We start from the raw sequence: 15,722 nt of genomic DNA, 5'->3' as shown, positions 1-15,722 counted from the left end.
GATGCTTCACCATAAAATCAATTGGCAATATGAGAGTAGCCCAACTTACTTATAAGCCCATGCAAGGTCATTCCTCTCATCAACGTGGGACTCGTTCTCAACAGAAAGGAGGGATAATATTAAGCTAACTTGCCCTTCAAAATCTTAAATTCTAACTAGCCTTGATATATGGTCACTTCTTTTAAGACAAATATATGTTTGCAACTACTCAAGATTTGTGATCACTTCTACAACTTGAACAATTATTGTTAATAGTTAGAGATCGAATCTACGTGACAAATTAGGGGTGTACTATCCACACACTTTATTTTACTTCTCACACACCTCTTGATAATTTTTGTCCGTTGATCTTCTTCAATTCATCCGATCCGACGGCCGAAAATTAAAAAAGTGTGTGAGAAGTAGAATGGGTTGTGTGGATATCACATCCCGACAAATTATTATGTGTAATGATAATAATGAGAATTGTTATTAGTACTCCAAAAATCTCATTTGGCACTCTAAACATTCTATAATTAGAAAGAAAAATACACCTGTAAAAAAATGTAAAATGAAATTTTTAGAGTGCTAATAACATTTCCTATAATAATAATACTTTTGAGTAAACTAGCATCTCTACATCTGGATATCACGGGAATGAACTTCAACTTGTAATGTCAACAAATAACATCACGCTATTGGCCCAAGATGGTAAATAAGTCTCCCTTCCCAACGTGTAATGATAAAATAATAGTTTTTGTGGGCATTATCCTATTTATATTCCACCTCCTCCATGCCAAGATTGCCCCATCAGAGACGCAAAGTGCAACCAGAGAGCTTATCTCGTCAGGCTTTTCTCTGCTTCCTATCCCCTTTATATCCTCTCTCACCCTCCTGGCATTCCTGAAAACCCTTCTCCCTCTCTCTCTCTCTCTCTCTCTCGATCTGATGCCCAACACAACCACCACTACTTGAATCCTTGATTCTTTTCCGAGCCCTTTATCCATATTTTGCATGATCCTTCACTCGTTTGTTCATTGAGAAAGTATGAGTAACACAATGATTCCACGAGTGAAAGTCATGGTTTATTTGGTCTACGACAGGGGTTAATTCCGCACACATCTGATCCAATCCTTTCACAAATTTTTCGTGCCCTTTGTTATCTTGTTCTAATTCTCCTTCAAACTAAATTGATGGAAGGTGGTATTGTGTGTTGTTTCTAAAACCCAACATCCACATATAAATCCTTTTTTCTATCCATTGTTTAGTTTCAGTAAGTCTTGTACACGAAAAGATAAGATGGGTTTGATAACCAAAACATGGAAGCGGTGCAAATCAATAGGCCGGGGCCGTCCTACTAATTTGCATGGAATGGTGCCTGCTCTGACCACCAAGAGCAAGTCATGCCCACATATCAAACTCGGGATGCTTGAGGAAAAGCGTGCGAGCAAGCGCCAAGTGGCTCCTGAAGGTTGCTTTACAGTCTATGTCGGACCCCAAAAGCAAAGGTTTGTGGTCAAAACGGAACACGCAAACCATCCTCTCTTCAAGATGCTGCTTGAAGAAGCCGAGTCTGAATTTGGGTATGACAGTCGAGGTCCTCTTGTGCTTCCTTGTAACGTTGAGATATTCCACAAGGTTTTGGTGGAAATGGATGATTGTGGCGAACAAAAGGTTCCTCGAGGGTGGGGCTTGGCTAAGCGTTATGGTTCTTACAGTGTTCTTAGCCCGTCTCGGATGGTTGCCATCAATCAGTTCTAGTTATCTGCATGTGTAAAATTGATATAGCTTGCTTGCTTGATGCTGATACATATGGGTTGATGTATAATTTCTGGGATTTAACAATAGCCTTGTTAAATATTAGGATCGGAGAGGATGAGGATGAAAGAATTTCAAGCTATGTTTGTAATATATATATATATATATAAATCTTGTTATGTTTTGTAATTTGGGTATCCATCTGTTAAATCTCTTGTTGTTCAACTGCTTAATTAGTTGCTTTATCTTAGCTTTTAATCAGCATGTAATCTCTTTGGTATGCTAAAATCTACAAACAAGTAGTTTTACAAGTTGTTATCATGGAACTGGTGTAATAAGATCACTAAAAGTACAAACCATGCATCATTGGTGCGTAATATATCTGGTAAATTAATATTAACTAAGAATACAATAATTAGGGTTATAATCCAATGTATCTTGATAATATTGGTAGCAACTTGCAAACAAATTAAGCGTCGAATATGCTATAAAAGAACGTCATCATACACTGTATATATATGTATGATCTGAAAGGATAAGATGAGAACAACGAATTGAGGGGACCTAGCTACCTGAGTTGAACATCAAAGTGCTCGACGAACAAACAAAATATAAAACTACGAATAGAACTTTATTAATCGAAAATAAAGAAACACTACAGAATTGCCAACAAGGTTACACAATTCGAAGAAACTACATGACTAACTTATTACTCTATGAGTTGCAAAACATCCTATTTATAGAAAAAACGAAAGCAAACACTGATCTCTAATGGGTAAGAAATTATAAACTTAATAGGTAAAGAATCATAGTCCTTGACCCACGAGAAAACTGAAAAAAAAAAAAAAACTAATTTTCCAACATGCAAGTGGCCCTTTATTACAGTGGTAGAAATGAGTTGAGCATTTGCATGATGGCGTGAGTTTGACCCCACTGGTGACTAATATAATATCTAGTCTAACAAAATCCATCGTTTGAAAAAAAAAAAAACTATTTTTCCAACGTGGAGAGAGCTTAACCCTACGTCTTTCACTTCTCGTTACCATTCAAATGATCAATTAAAAGAAAAACTAATGAAAATGACTTCAAATCTTTGACTTTTAACCAAAAACCACCTACTAACTTTATTTAATGATAAGGAGAATAAAAAAAAAAATACATAACAAAAGTTTGGTGCTTCAGCCTCCTCTCTTCGAAGCTCACCCGCACCAACTCTTTCACCGCCAGCATCCCCACCCTCCCCGAACTTCACCTCCGATTCCCGGCCAGCAACCACCATGGCAACGAGCTTGGCGACAAGGAACAAGGGGATGAGAGCCAGCAACGCCGTCCACTGCCCTTGTTAGCCTTCCTTCTCTCTTTCTTCACCTTTGAGTTTCTGCTCTTCTTTTTCTGCACCAACCTCTCCTCATAAGCCTCAAGGATTTCATGGATCAGCTACTGTTTGGCGAAGCGTCCCACCATGCCCAAAAACTCATGTAGCTCCTGAAGCAGTCACACTGGAACGTAGGAGGGTGGTCCACCCAAAACTATTTCAAACCCAGATTTGATCTAAGATGCTAGAAGACAGTACTAGCAACAGATTACAACAAAACCAAGCTAATTTTACCTCTTCTTTTTAAGGGTTGTAGCTTGATTCCATTAAAGCAACTCTCACCAAGAACCCCTGCTTGGATTATCCTACTTCCCATTACAGAATTTAACATGCAATGGTACCATAGTTATCCCCAGCTTGCGCAGGTCTTGTATTTTGGTGGTTTGGGGTCTCAATTAAATTGGAATTTGTGGTGATGGTGCTTGGAGTTCTTTTTGGCTATGGTGGTTTAGAGAGAAGGCAGAGAGTTCGAAAAGAGAGAGAGTTCTGGAGTGTTCACGGGGGAAAAGGAAAAAAAGAAAGAAAAGGGGAAGAAAACAGAGTGAGCCAGGTTACAAACACAACACAGTGGTGCAGTACCGTTAAGTTTCATAAACAGTGTAGTAAGTTTCATAAACAGTGTCATAAGTTTTCATAAACAGTGCAGTAAGTTTTATAAACAGTGTCGTAAATTTCATAAACAGTGTAAAAGTTTCATAAACAGTGTGAGGACATGAGTCCACGCGTCAGATTTTTTTTAAATTTTTTTTAATATTAAAATTATGTCATTTTCATTAAAATTTAAGTTTTTTTTTGTCCCTTTTATTAAAATTTAAGGGGTTTTCATTAAAATTTAAGTCTTTTTAATTAAATAAAGTTATAGCATGGTTTTTTTATTAAAATAAACTTAGTCTAAACCCTTTTCATGAAAGTTTCCTTAATTAAATTCTAACTGTGTAATACAAAAACAAAAGACTGTTTTTAAATTTGATTAGCCACCTAAGTAGACTGTAAGCACAGCGGTTTAACCTCGGTAGATATACATGGGTGCCCTGGCTGACATTAACATTTCATTATCTTCTTTGGCAAATAGTCATGATACTATACACATATGTGTACGCTTTTGATCACGTAATTAAGTAACAAAACATAATATATATATATATATGTACGTAATTAATACTAAACTATGTTTTAAAGCATCGAAATACAAAACCGCATATGTATACGTAGTTAAGTAGTGCGTGACTCTTTCTATAGTGGAACCTCAACTTTTTTCATGATATTGAAGTCACGTGTAAAATCTAACGACCATACGTACGTACTTCACGTTACTCAATTAGTATTAGAGCAGGTCATCCGCGTCAAAATATTAAACCATTTTTTATTAGTTTGTGAAGCAGCAGCTGGGAGAGCACTGAAAGGAAGGAACTGGGAATAGATAGGTAAATCATGATCTGGTGTGGGTGGGAGAAAATAAAAATCGGCCGCTATAAGACTACATTAACTGCCGCTTTTACTGACCGCACACCACCTTGTTTGGTTTGGGTACGTGAAAACAAATGATAAATGCATGCGGCGATGGCACAAATGGAATATACATGACTTTGTTCTAGAATTTGACTCAAGTCGGTTAGAGGGATATTTGAGTTCAACCCTTTTTTTTATTTTTATTACGGAACTCTTCACTACGCAACATTAGTTTACCCTTTCACAGTTGACAGCGATCTCCCGTTGGCCACATGTGCGTTTACTACAATTCAGAATCATTAGCCACCAGCGCATTAGCCATTTTCATCAAAGTTGACATTGGAGGCTTTTTTTTTGTTTCCTTCTTCTCGTTTTATTAATTTGGTTCTCATCATATAATATTTATTTGGAGTTCGTCAGTCATTGGAGTTGTTAAACTCGTTTATTATAATGCATTTGAATTAATTTACGGAAAGAGATCCTCCCTGGATCTTTTCCTCCAAAGCTAGGGATCAAGTGATTTGAGCTTTCAAATTTGATCTAACGGTTCAAAATAAAGAAGTTAGTAAAAACTTTTAAAAGTTATAATAATTTTTTGCTGTAAGGCCCGTATCACTTGATTCCTGGACTTTGGAGGGAAAGTTCCGGAGAGAATCTCTTTCCTTAATTTATTGACTTTGTCAGCCCAGGGAAAATAGACAACTGGTTTTGTTTATAAATTCCTTCGCTTGCAGAGCAATGACATGTTGAATTTTTTATGCCCTACACGAAATGGCAGTGTACATCCGTTGAGTAAATTGATATTGATATCCAAGTTGAGATATGATAAATTGACACCTTCAGACTTCAGTGCAAAGTTAGTAAGCATGTTATTGACATGCATTCAACGCCAAGTCCGGAGTGGAATTCTTTGCAAGCTTCTCTCATATTTGTTTGAAGCAAACTTTGTTGCGGATAACATTGCCTCTACTGGTCATCAAAAGCCTGTACACTAATCCAAATCCTACTATTTTTCATTGCCTTGTGGAAAGGACTCCCCAAATAAATGTAAAACCCTTGTAAAAGTAGCTCTATATATTGAAGGTTAGTCACACTCCGGACTCGAAGACGGTGGAAAAATTAACTCCGCATTTGGTACGCAAATAAATGTATAACAAAAGAAAAGTAAAGAAAAAACAAACTTCTCTAATAAAAAAAATCTGAAATTCTTTATGGATGTACATAAATAAAATAAAACTACTATCTCTCTTACTAACACAATCTCAGCTCGTCTAGTTCATGTCTTACTAAATAATTCATAGGGTGAGGAGTCATCAACAACCACCGTCGTCCAGTACCGAGAATAATATGTAATATATCAGTTAAGCGATGACGTTTTACACACTCTAAAAAATAGGATACTTGTATAAAATTATATATATCACATAGTTTCATATTGCATCATCCTTCCCCATGTGTTCACTGTATCTTTCACCAAATTTAACTCACCACATGACCCATAATGGCCTTTCTACCCTAATATCCCAGTGTGAAGTTTACAATTATCCCTCGAAATAATACATTACGTAAATCACTCACCTCAATAACTAGATCTTCACTAAGACACACTGTCTATTAATCTCCACACATCAAACTCCACAAACCCCAAACTCTTCTTGTTTTTTTTTTTCACTCAGTTTCTCTTGTTCTCTACGTGAGCACTATCCTATTTTTCATGCTTGCAAAACCAATTGAGCAAACTCCTATTTATAATGAAATACGGCGGGTCTGAAATTTTTTTTATTAAACAAATGATATTATCTACACTAAAGATAGTTGTTAAGCTTAGCTTCATAATGAACTAACAATAATATAGTTCAAATTCATCTTTACAGATAATTGAATTTAAAACATCTCACTTACAAGGGAAAAAAAATATTGCTATAATAGTAATCATATATACAAAGAAATACTTAAACCTCTTATCAGTGTCTATCCCTTTTGGAACGGGTCAACACAAGACCAACACCAATGGATAAATAATGCAACTTTCCACTATTTTGCTGGAATTACAGACACTGAAAGATTTTTGTTTTCCTATTCATCTATCTAAAGCCCTACGTACTCTTCTCATTCTAGAATACTCCAATTCAAACTTATCTTCCTAACTCTAATTCAAACTTATCTTCCTAATTGATACGTACAACTTGATAAAATGCTTATTAAGCATCAATGATTCATCCTAGTAAAAATAATATAATATACAACTTTCACTATTTACTATATTTATACTGTAGTGGCATTTTCAAATACTCAAACCCCTAGAGTTTCATGTGTGCTAACACTTTTATATAATTTTCATGAATCTAATCTTCAATTGATAAAGCTACTTTTATATGGGTTTAGTTACCTTTGATTATTTTGCACTTTTAAATTGAATAATCAAAATGAATTAGTATAAGAGAAGAAAAATCTAATAATCATTTCTCTTTTATTTTCTCTTTGCAAGTTATAAATAAAAGATCTTAAATTGGACTTTCATAAATAATGAATTTGATATTAAATTATGTAACTTAGCTTAAATCCTCGTCTCAAAAGCTTTCGTAAGAGTGATGACTTTGAGACTTTCTAATATTTTTTTTTAAGAGTGACTCTTTCTATATTTTTTCCAGCTTTACATAGTTCGGGGCTGTGTTTGTCCATCTATGGACATATTATTCAAGACATGAATGCAGTGTTACTTTAAATCATCGGAGATGGCTTTACCCACGTTCATCGACATGATTTGAAGAGCCTCTTGCTTTTATTTATATAATATATTGTGTGTGGATTGTAATTCACGAGGACGAGGAGTTGTTGAGTCTAATAGTGTCCAATTGTACCAAACTACTTTTCGATATAATAAATTAGTATCACTTTGAGTAAAAAGTAAGAACATAGAATCATTAATCAAGTGGAAAGGGAAGAATTTGCCCGTGCATTTTAAGTTCAAAACTCGTTTAAATATTTTTTATTAAAATTATTGTACGAGTTTTGAAACAATCTTTCTACAATGATAATGATTAAAAAATTAACAAAAAGGAAAAAAATTATAATTTGTGTTGTATACTACAATATACGAGGGGTTGAGGTAATAAATAAACAAAAATTCGGCATCAAAATTTTCATTCAAAATCACGCATTTACAAATGAATATTGTTTGGGTTAAAACTGAACTTTAGGCCCAAAGGTGGAGTCGGCCCAACAGAAGGTCCGAATGAAACTTAGGGAGCAGGAAAAGGGCCAATTGCTTACCTACCCAAGGACCAAGTGGTGTAGACTGATCAGACTGCACAGCCTATAAAGTACTTTATAATGGCATTACATGTAATAAAGCTGATGAGTCATCACCCTCAGACCGCATTCGGGCAAAGCTGTCGCTACAGGAGCCAAACCGAGTTGTCTATAAAAGAAGGAAGAGAAGACAGATTATGGACACTCAAACAAACAAACAAAAGCACAAACTCTGCTCAAAAAGCAAGATTTGCCTTTCAAAACGAAGCTGTAGTCAGCCCAAGCCTTCATCCCCCTCGGGATAATCTTTTCTCCTAAACTTTGTAATAGCTCTGCTACCTTGTTCTAACTTGTTGTAGTATCGATTCACCCTTTTGTATTCTCCTTTCCCCTCTCCACCTCTAAGCTTTCAGACCTTTGACAGAACCACAAAGATAGGGACCTGCAAGACGATCAGCATTAATTGATAAGGTTTAATCTTGCCCGACCTGCTTTGCTCTGTCTTTGTTTTCTCTTTCTTTAAAGTCTAGCAATATGTTGTATATTTTTAGTTATATGCAAGTTGTTTCTAGCAAAATCACGATGACAAAGCTTTCTCAATACTTGGATCTGATTTAAATACATCTTCAATGTTTAAATCAGATCCAAGTCCTGAGCCCGCAGGCATATGAATCTGATTAGTTTAAAAGTCCTTGGCCTCAAGGCATAAAAAAGAACTTTATGTGGACTTAACCCATCCACGACAATCCTTGATAAACGAGAAGTCCGAAGTTACTTGGGGCGCAAGTAATCGACCTACCTTCTAGTTTTCTTTATATTATATCATGATTATCATAGAACGCTTAAGCATGGGATGGACTCTAATGGGAAGCCTCAAGGCCTACATCTAAGGCCCTACAAAGGCATCCATTTGGATTCATCCCATTCGGCGATCTCAAGAGTCTAAGTATAAGAATGAACTCTGATGGGAAGCCTCAAGGCCTACACCTAAGGCCCCACAAAGGCACCCATTTGGGTTCGTTCTATTCCTTGGATTCGGGTAATCAGAAATATAATAGTTAGAAAACTCCTACAATCACGAGAATAAATATGATGCGTTCGAGCACTGGTTTAGTTATTGATGGGAAGCCTCAAGGCCTACAGTTAAGGCCCCACAAAGGCACCTATTATAACTAACACGGTTTCTTGGATACATACATATATACAATGAAAGAACGACAACCATTTTACATCTGCCATGCTAAAGATGACAGTGGCACGCCTGAGCACCTAAATGTTAACCTTGATTGTGAGCCTCAAGGCCTATACCTAAGGCCCCACAAAGGCACCTCTCAAAGTTAACGTTGTCCTTCTCTTTCAGCCTTGCCCGAAGAGCCTTGCCCGAAGAGTCTTGCCCGACGAGACTTGCCCGACAACGCCCAGAAACGAAGCAGAAGCCCGACAGCAGCCCTCAACCGGCGCCAACCTCCAAGGGAGCTGTATGCTCGTCGGCCAGAAAACATCCCCAACGAAAATTCCTGCCACGAACAAATATCAGTATATGCTTATGCTTGGAGCATATCTAATGCATGCAAACTAGCGTAAGCAAAAGTGTTAGCCTCAAATGAAAAGATGCAATTTCATGAATAATAATGACGTGACAGTGACATCATCCAACTGAAATAAGGGCCGAACAGACGAGTAGCCCAACTAAACGCACAGACGATCAATGACGTGACAGTGACATCATCCAACTGAAAACCCCGCCAACCAGCAACAAGTTAACAGCCGTGACATCGAATTCAATAAAAAATAAATCGATTAAAAAACGTGCTTATCGAGAAAAATAAAATAATGTAATCCTTATCCTATCCCTTTCAGTTTTCAGCAGTCTGGAAGAAAAGGTGCAAGTTTTCAGATTACTGATCAGATTCAACGAATTCAAAAGCGACGGCGGAGAAGATTGACAAACCAATGCCGGCTCCGACGAACTCACCGTCAGCAGCAATGACTATACTTCACAATGCCAACATCGTCACCGTGGATTCCGACCGCCGCGTCTTCCGCAACGGCCGGATCGTCATCGAGCGAGATGCAATCAGGGCCGTCGGTCAGCCTTTGCAACTTCTCCCTCGCCGGTCGGGTTTTCGATCTCAACGGCCAAATCGTCCTCCCTGGTAGGCCGGTCCACTAATGACATAACTTGCGTTCTAAGTTACATTTAAGGGCACAGTCTCAGCTTTACAAGGCACCATAACACGGGAGACGGGCGCATCAGAGTTTGGCTAGGAATTAGGCAGATTATGAAAGCAACTGATGATTTGCAGCTTGCAACAGAGAGACACTGCCATGGAACTTAAAACTGGAATCCACATTTCATAATACTTAACTAACTCTACGTACCGGCATTTTGGACTTGTTCAAAGAGATTTTGAAGTTTGATATAGACTGAGCTCAAGTTTCCAATTGTTTATCATGTTGCAGAGATGGCATGCGAGAATCAATTTGTGACGAAAAGTTGGCCATCGAACCAAGCGGCGAAGTTAGGATTTCTCGGGAGGGACGAACTTAAAAGAGTGCAAGGTTAAAGAAAAATGGTAACAACTAAATTTTTTTATATAGTAATGTCTTCCATAATTAATCAATATAAATAAATTACAATTGTTGCCGGCGAGATTTCAAGTCATGAAAACGTCACATAATAGGCTCATTATCAATAAAAACAAATACATCTTTCTCAATATAAACAATCATGCTATCACTCAATCATTGATCTCCCATTTTGTTACACAATGGTGTTTTCACAATCTTCATAGCAAAAAAAGCTCTCTCCACCTAAGCGGTTGCAACCGGTAACACCAAAGCCAATGTAAGAAGCTTATACACTAACATATAGCTTTCACCCCTCCCGATCTTCACTAACTCTTTTGCAAGATCACTAATTCCTCTCAATGAAGAAAACTCACTATGCATCTTCATATCATGAATGTAATTGTCAAGTTAAATTGGAAGATTCATGAGGTCCATACGATCAAAATCTTGAGGATAAAGTTGGGCTAAACGAACAATTTTTGCTTTCTCAAAAGATGCAAAATTATTCACTGGACTCAAACATGTCATAGAAAGAAGCAACTCGGTGTTTACCTCATTGAAGTGATCATTCAATTCCTTTAGTTGCATATCAAGGACTCGAAAATAGAGGTTCACACGATAGTTATGGAAGTTTGTGATTTTTGGAGCTTTACGCCTTGATTTTCCAGATATGAAATACAAATCCTCCATGTTAGAAACGATAATATCATACTCCTCACAAAACTTTTCTACATTATGAAACATGTCCCCAATGTCACAAGGCCCGGGCTCGAGCCCTCACCACATCTCGGGCTCGACTCCGCCATAGCACGATAATGTCTGCTTTGGGCCTCGACCACGCCCTCACGGTTTTATTTCTGGGAATTCACACAAGAACTTCCCAGTGGGTCACCCATCATGGGATTGCTCTCGCCCTTGTTTTTCACCCCTATAGGTTTTAGTTGCTGAAAGTTCGTATCGACAAGGATTCTTGGTGAATCTCAGTATAGGTGGCTACCTTTGAGGGTATGATCCATATCCACACTACTGTACTTTACTTATGCTCTGTCATCGAGTGTGAAATGGGTTCATTCCTGCTCACAGCGCACTCTTGTCTTTAAGCACTTTTAGGTTTAAATTTATTCACATTTTCCACATCACTATACTTTATGGCTTCGTCACCTTCCAGGTGTCGGCCATCACAGCTCGATTCGGATTCCTAATGGACATTCTAGGTCGGGGTGTGTCACCCAAAGTCATCAAGGATTGTAGTATTTGCTTGCATACTTCCATTAACGCCATTGCATTCACAATATCTTGATCTTTCTTTTGCAATGCTTGTGATATGTCATTTGTAATTCCCAATATAAGTCTCATCAATAAAAGGTGAAACGCAAAATCAAAAGTTTGTATGTCTTTGAATAACCTAATTGCTTCACCGAGATTATCTTGGTTGCGATCACTTTTAATCCATTCAACCACCTCCACCACAGCTTCAAACATAACAATAATACTAACTATAGTACCATAATGCGAGTTCCACCATGTATCACATGGACGCATGAGACTACTTTCTAGAGTAGACTATACGATAATATGCATAATAACTAATCTAACCAACAATTGAATTAATCAATACCAATACGCATACAAATTATTCAATAAATAAAAATTCAGTTCAACTAATCATATGAATACAAGTTACAACTAATCATCAAGAATTCAAATATTAATTTTCACCCTAAAAAATAATTTCATATTAATAATCATAGAAGCATATGATTCATATCAATAATCAATAACCATATTAGTACATTTCCATATGATTATATACCAATTAAACGAAATTCGTATTAAATAATTAATTAGGGTTAGGGATTATACATTTAGGAATTAAAAATTTTACCTTTGAAGGGTGGAAGCCGGCGGCTCAGCGGTTGGAGAGTGGCTTGTGATGGCAGCAAAAAGCCAACTGGAATCAGCCAAACAGAAATTAAAAACTTTTCCGTTTCGTTGGTGTTGGCTGCTGGGATTTTGGGAGCATTGTTGCTCTCTCTCTCTCTGTGTCTTTGATTGGTGAACAGAAGAGGTTGAAGAAATAAAGGGGAACGGGGGACAAGGCGACACGTGGTCTCCCTATAATATATATATATATATATATTTTTTTTTTCAAATATACAAAACGGCACCATTTTATTTTAAAATTTGTAATTTTTGTTACCAGGACCAAAACAACGTCGTTTTGGCTTGGATTTTAAAAATAAAAATGGTAATCTGATGCTGCACGCAGCAGAACATATCACTGAACAAACAGAGGGGATGAACTAATGGGTTTTCTGGCGAAGGGAGGGGCTGAACCCAGCTCTCTAGTGGTGTTTCCAGGCGAGGGGAGTGGCGGCCGCCACTCCTTGCCAAGGTTCTAACAAACGTTAGGTGTTAGTTGGGCGGCGAGCTAGCGCCTAGCGCCTAGGCGAATTTAGATAAATTTCTTGTATATCTTGTAAATAAGTGCATATTGACACATAAAAAATTATATTTATATGAAATTTATAGATAATATAATAAAAGAATGATAAAATAAAAAAAAATAGTTTTTAAATAATTAGTATTTAGTTTTTAAATAATTAGTATTTAGTTTTTAAATAATAAATATTTAAAAACCCCACCTAGTGGGTTGGGTTGTTCATAAACATTTAAAAATCAAATGCTTGTTCTAAAAGGTGGAGCTGTTTACTCCTTAGAAAGCGGACTCACATAATTTTTTTTGAGTTTTCTTTTCCTCTTATGCCTTGGAAAGAGGAAAGTCGGACACACATTATTTTTTTGGGTTTTCTTTTCCTCTTCTGCCTTGGAAAGAGGAAAGCCCCATTAATGTTTTGATTTTTTTTACTTTTTCTCTTCTTCTCCTTTTCCGATTACTCTGTTTTTCCATTTCATCTTCTTCTGTTGCTCTGTAAATTTCCACAGCAGCCTCTCGTTTCTTCTCTGAGCTTCTTCCTGCTTCCAAGGCGCTCGCTCTCTCTCTCTCTCTTCTAGCCGTCAAACAACCCAGCGTCCGCATAGACCTTGCCGATTTATGAAACGATTTTGAGTTAATCACAGCAGAGCACCGCCGCCTAGCGCCGAGGCGCCGCCTAGGCGGCCGCCTCAACCTTTTTTTAGAACACTGCTCCTTGCCCTCACTTGGCTTCGCCACTGCATCAAACGGTAACACACTGGAGAATGTACAACTTCTTCAAAACAATTTGCTAGCAACCTATACTTTGGGTTAATCATTCTCAGGTGAGTTGCTATTTTTCTTGCTTGTGCTGTTTTATGTACAGAACAGGATCACGTCAGCTATCGCTTCATGATACACAAATAAACGCTTCCAACATGGGGAGCGAAGGAAGCCACAGTACACAGAATGACACCCCTCTTGCACCTAGTGCGAAGCAACGAAAGAATGAAGGAAAGAGGGTTGTTCTTTAAGCTAAAATCGATGAGCTAGAAGCTCAGAACAACAAGATAGCAATGAATAATGAGGTCATCCAGGAGCAGTATGAGAAGCTCTTTGAGACGCTCCACGAAACTAGGCGTACTCAAACACGTAAGCTTGTTACCCTTGTGGACATCAACCATCATCTGGGTGCCCTCCAACACAGAGGTTACCTTCCTTCAACATGGGTATCCCTGATGAGGAGCGAGTTAATCATCAAAACATTGATCAACATGAGACTTCTCTCAACCCAGCTGCTTCGACCCGAAGCAGGAGAAGTAAAGGAAGACGCCTCCTTGCAGAAGGGTTGAAGAAATGAGGTGCAATAAATCTCTGAAGTAAGGGGAAAATTCCTACAAGCAATAACTCTCTGAATATACTTCTTGCACACAATTGGTGCCCTTATAAAAGAAAATGCAACATAGCCGTTGGTTCAAAAATCGAAGAGGCATCACTCTCCGGATTCCGAAGAGGCACCACTTTCCACATGCAACAGCAGCTCCTCGGGTACCACAGATAACTTTGCCAAAGATCTCTGACAAAGTTTAGACACATAAATTTTGAAGGTTCAGCTACCCTACCATTACACACAAGGGTAAAAGAACAGCACCACTGCTTGATAACTGGAAAGTCCATGTGTGTGTCAACCTCCGTGCTCTGTGGCAAGGCAGACTGGCAAAAATGCCCAACCTTTACTCACATCGAGAAAACACTTCTAACATGATTACTTGCTCAAAAATCGAAGAGGCACCGCTCCCCGAATCTCGAGAGCCAAACTCCCACCAGGATTGCTTTCTAAAAAATGAAGAGGCACCGCTATCCGAATCTCGAAAGCCAGACTCCTAACAGGATTACTTGCTCAAAAATCGAAGAGGCACCGCCCTCTAAATCTCGAGAGCCAGACTCCCAATAGGATTACTTGCTCAAAAATCGAAGAGGCATATCTCTCCGAATCTCGAGAGTTATACTTTCAACAAGATTACTTGCTCAAAAATCGAAGAGGCACCTCTCTCCGAATCTCAAGAGCCAGATTCCCAACATGATTGCTTTCTTAAAAATTGAAAAGGCACCGTTCTCCGAATCTCGAAAGCCAGATCCCCGACATAATTGCTTGTTCGAAAACCGAAGAGGCACCGCTCTCTGAACTTTGAGAGCTAGATTTCCTTGGATAAAGCTTGTCTACAATCTTCACACGCAACATCAGCTTTCCAGATACCACATACCACTTTTTTCAAAGTGCTCTGACAAAGTTAAAACACATGAATCTTGCAGCTCCCTCTATATTGCTATGACCGAGAAGGGTAAAGGAACAGCGTTACCACTCGCTGTTGGGACAATTCCTATATACGTCGACCTTCATCCTCCACAGCCAGGCAAACCTACAAATAAAAAAAATGCTCAACTTTTCTTCACATCTGAGATGGCACTCTCAGCAGAGTCTCTCGAAATACTCAGCTTATTTTCCCCCCGATAATACCTCTGCAAACAAGCCACACCAGAGTAAGAGTATCTCATATCATCAGGGTTAAAAGTAAGAGTATCCCATATCATGTTTTTTCCTTGTCTTTTCCTTTGACCTTATTCTTACCTGCAAGACAAAGAGAAAAAGAGCAATCAGTCAGCACTTGGAATCAAGCTTCCAGTCAATAATTGATTGCCTGGAACCTTTTGCCTGACTACTTACCTGACATTGCTCTCGAGTACTCATCTTCAACATCTTATGCTTCCAGAGAAGATACCACGTTTGCCTGAAGAATAGATAGGGCAAGTGAGAAGGATACAATAAAGCAAATGGAAAGAAGCGTAACAGAACACGTGCTGATACATCCACTACTTTGTCAACAACAAAAGTATCCCAAATCATCAGGGTCGAACGTACTC

At 38.1% G+C, this 15,722-nt stretch overlaps 1 protein-coding gene and 1 long non-coding RNA gene across 2 annotated transcripts; one reads left to right on the top strand and one right to left on the bottom strand.

Annotated features, from left to right (window-relative positions):
- The first annotated feature begins 1,278 nt into the window (after positions 1–1,278).
- LOC103414345 (indole-3-acetic acid-induced protein ARG7-like) lies at positions 1,279–1,740 on the top strand. The gene has a single exon (XM_008352740.4). The coding sequence runs from the start codon at positions 1,279–1,281 to the stop codon at positions 1,738–1,740; it is 462 nt and encodes a 153-aa protein (XP_008350962.1).
- A 7,170-nt stretch (positions 1,741–8,910) lies between these two features.
- Positions 8,911–12,453, bottom strand: LOC139190594 (uncharacterized). Its single transcript, XR_011574914.1, has 2 exons — positions 12,270–12,453; positions 8,911–9,330 (listed from the first exon to the last, which is right to left on the bottom strand). It is a non-coding gene; the product is annotated as an uncharacterized lncRNA (long non-coding RNA).
- Between the last annotated feature and the right edge of the window lie 3,269 nt (positions 12,454–15,722).

This window comes from Malus domestica, chromosome 13 (genome assembly GCF_042453785.1).
Source record: "Malus domestica chromosome 13, GDT2T_hap1".
Lineage (NCBI taxonomy): Eukaryota > Viridiplantae > Streptophyta > Magnoliopsida > Rosales > Rosaceae > Malus > Malus domestica.
Note: the sequence above shows the minus strand (reverse complement) of the source record. Positions and strands in the feature narration are given on the sequence as shown.

Bases quoted from the DNA above. Each gene is read 5' to 3' on its own strand.
- LOC103414345 (XM_008352740.4), top strand. From the start codon at position 1,279: ATGGGTTTGATAACCAAAACATGGAAGCGGTGCAAATCAATAGGCCGG.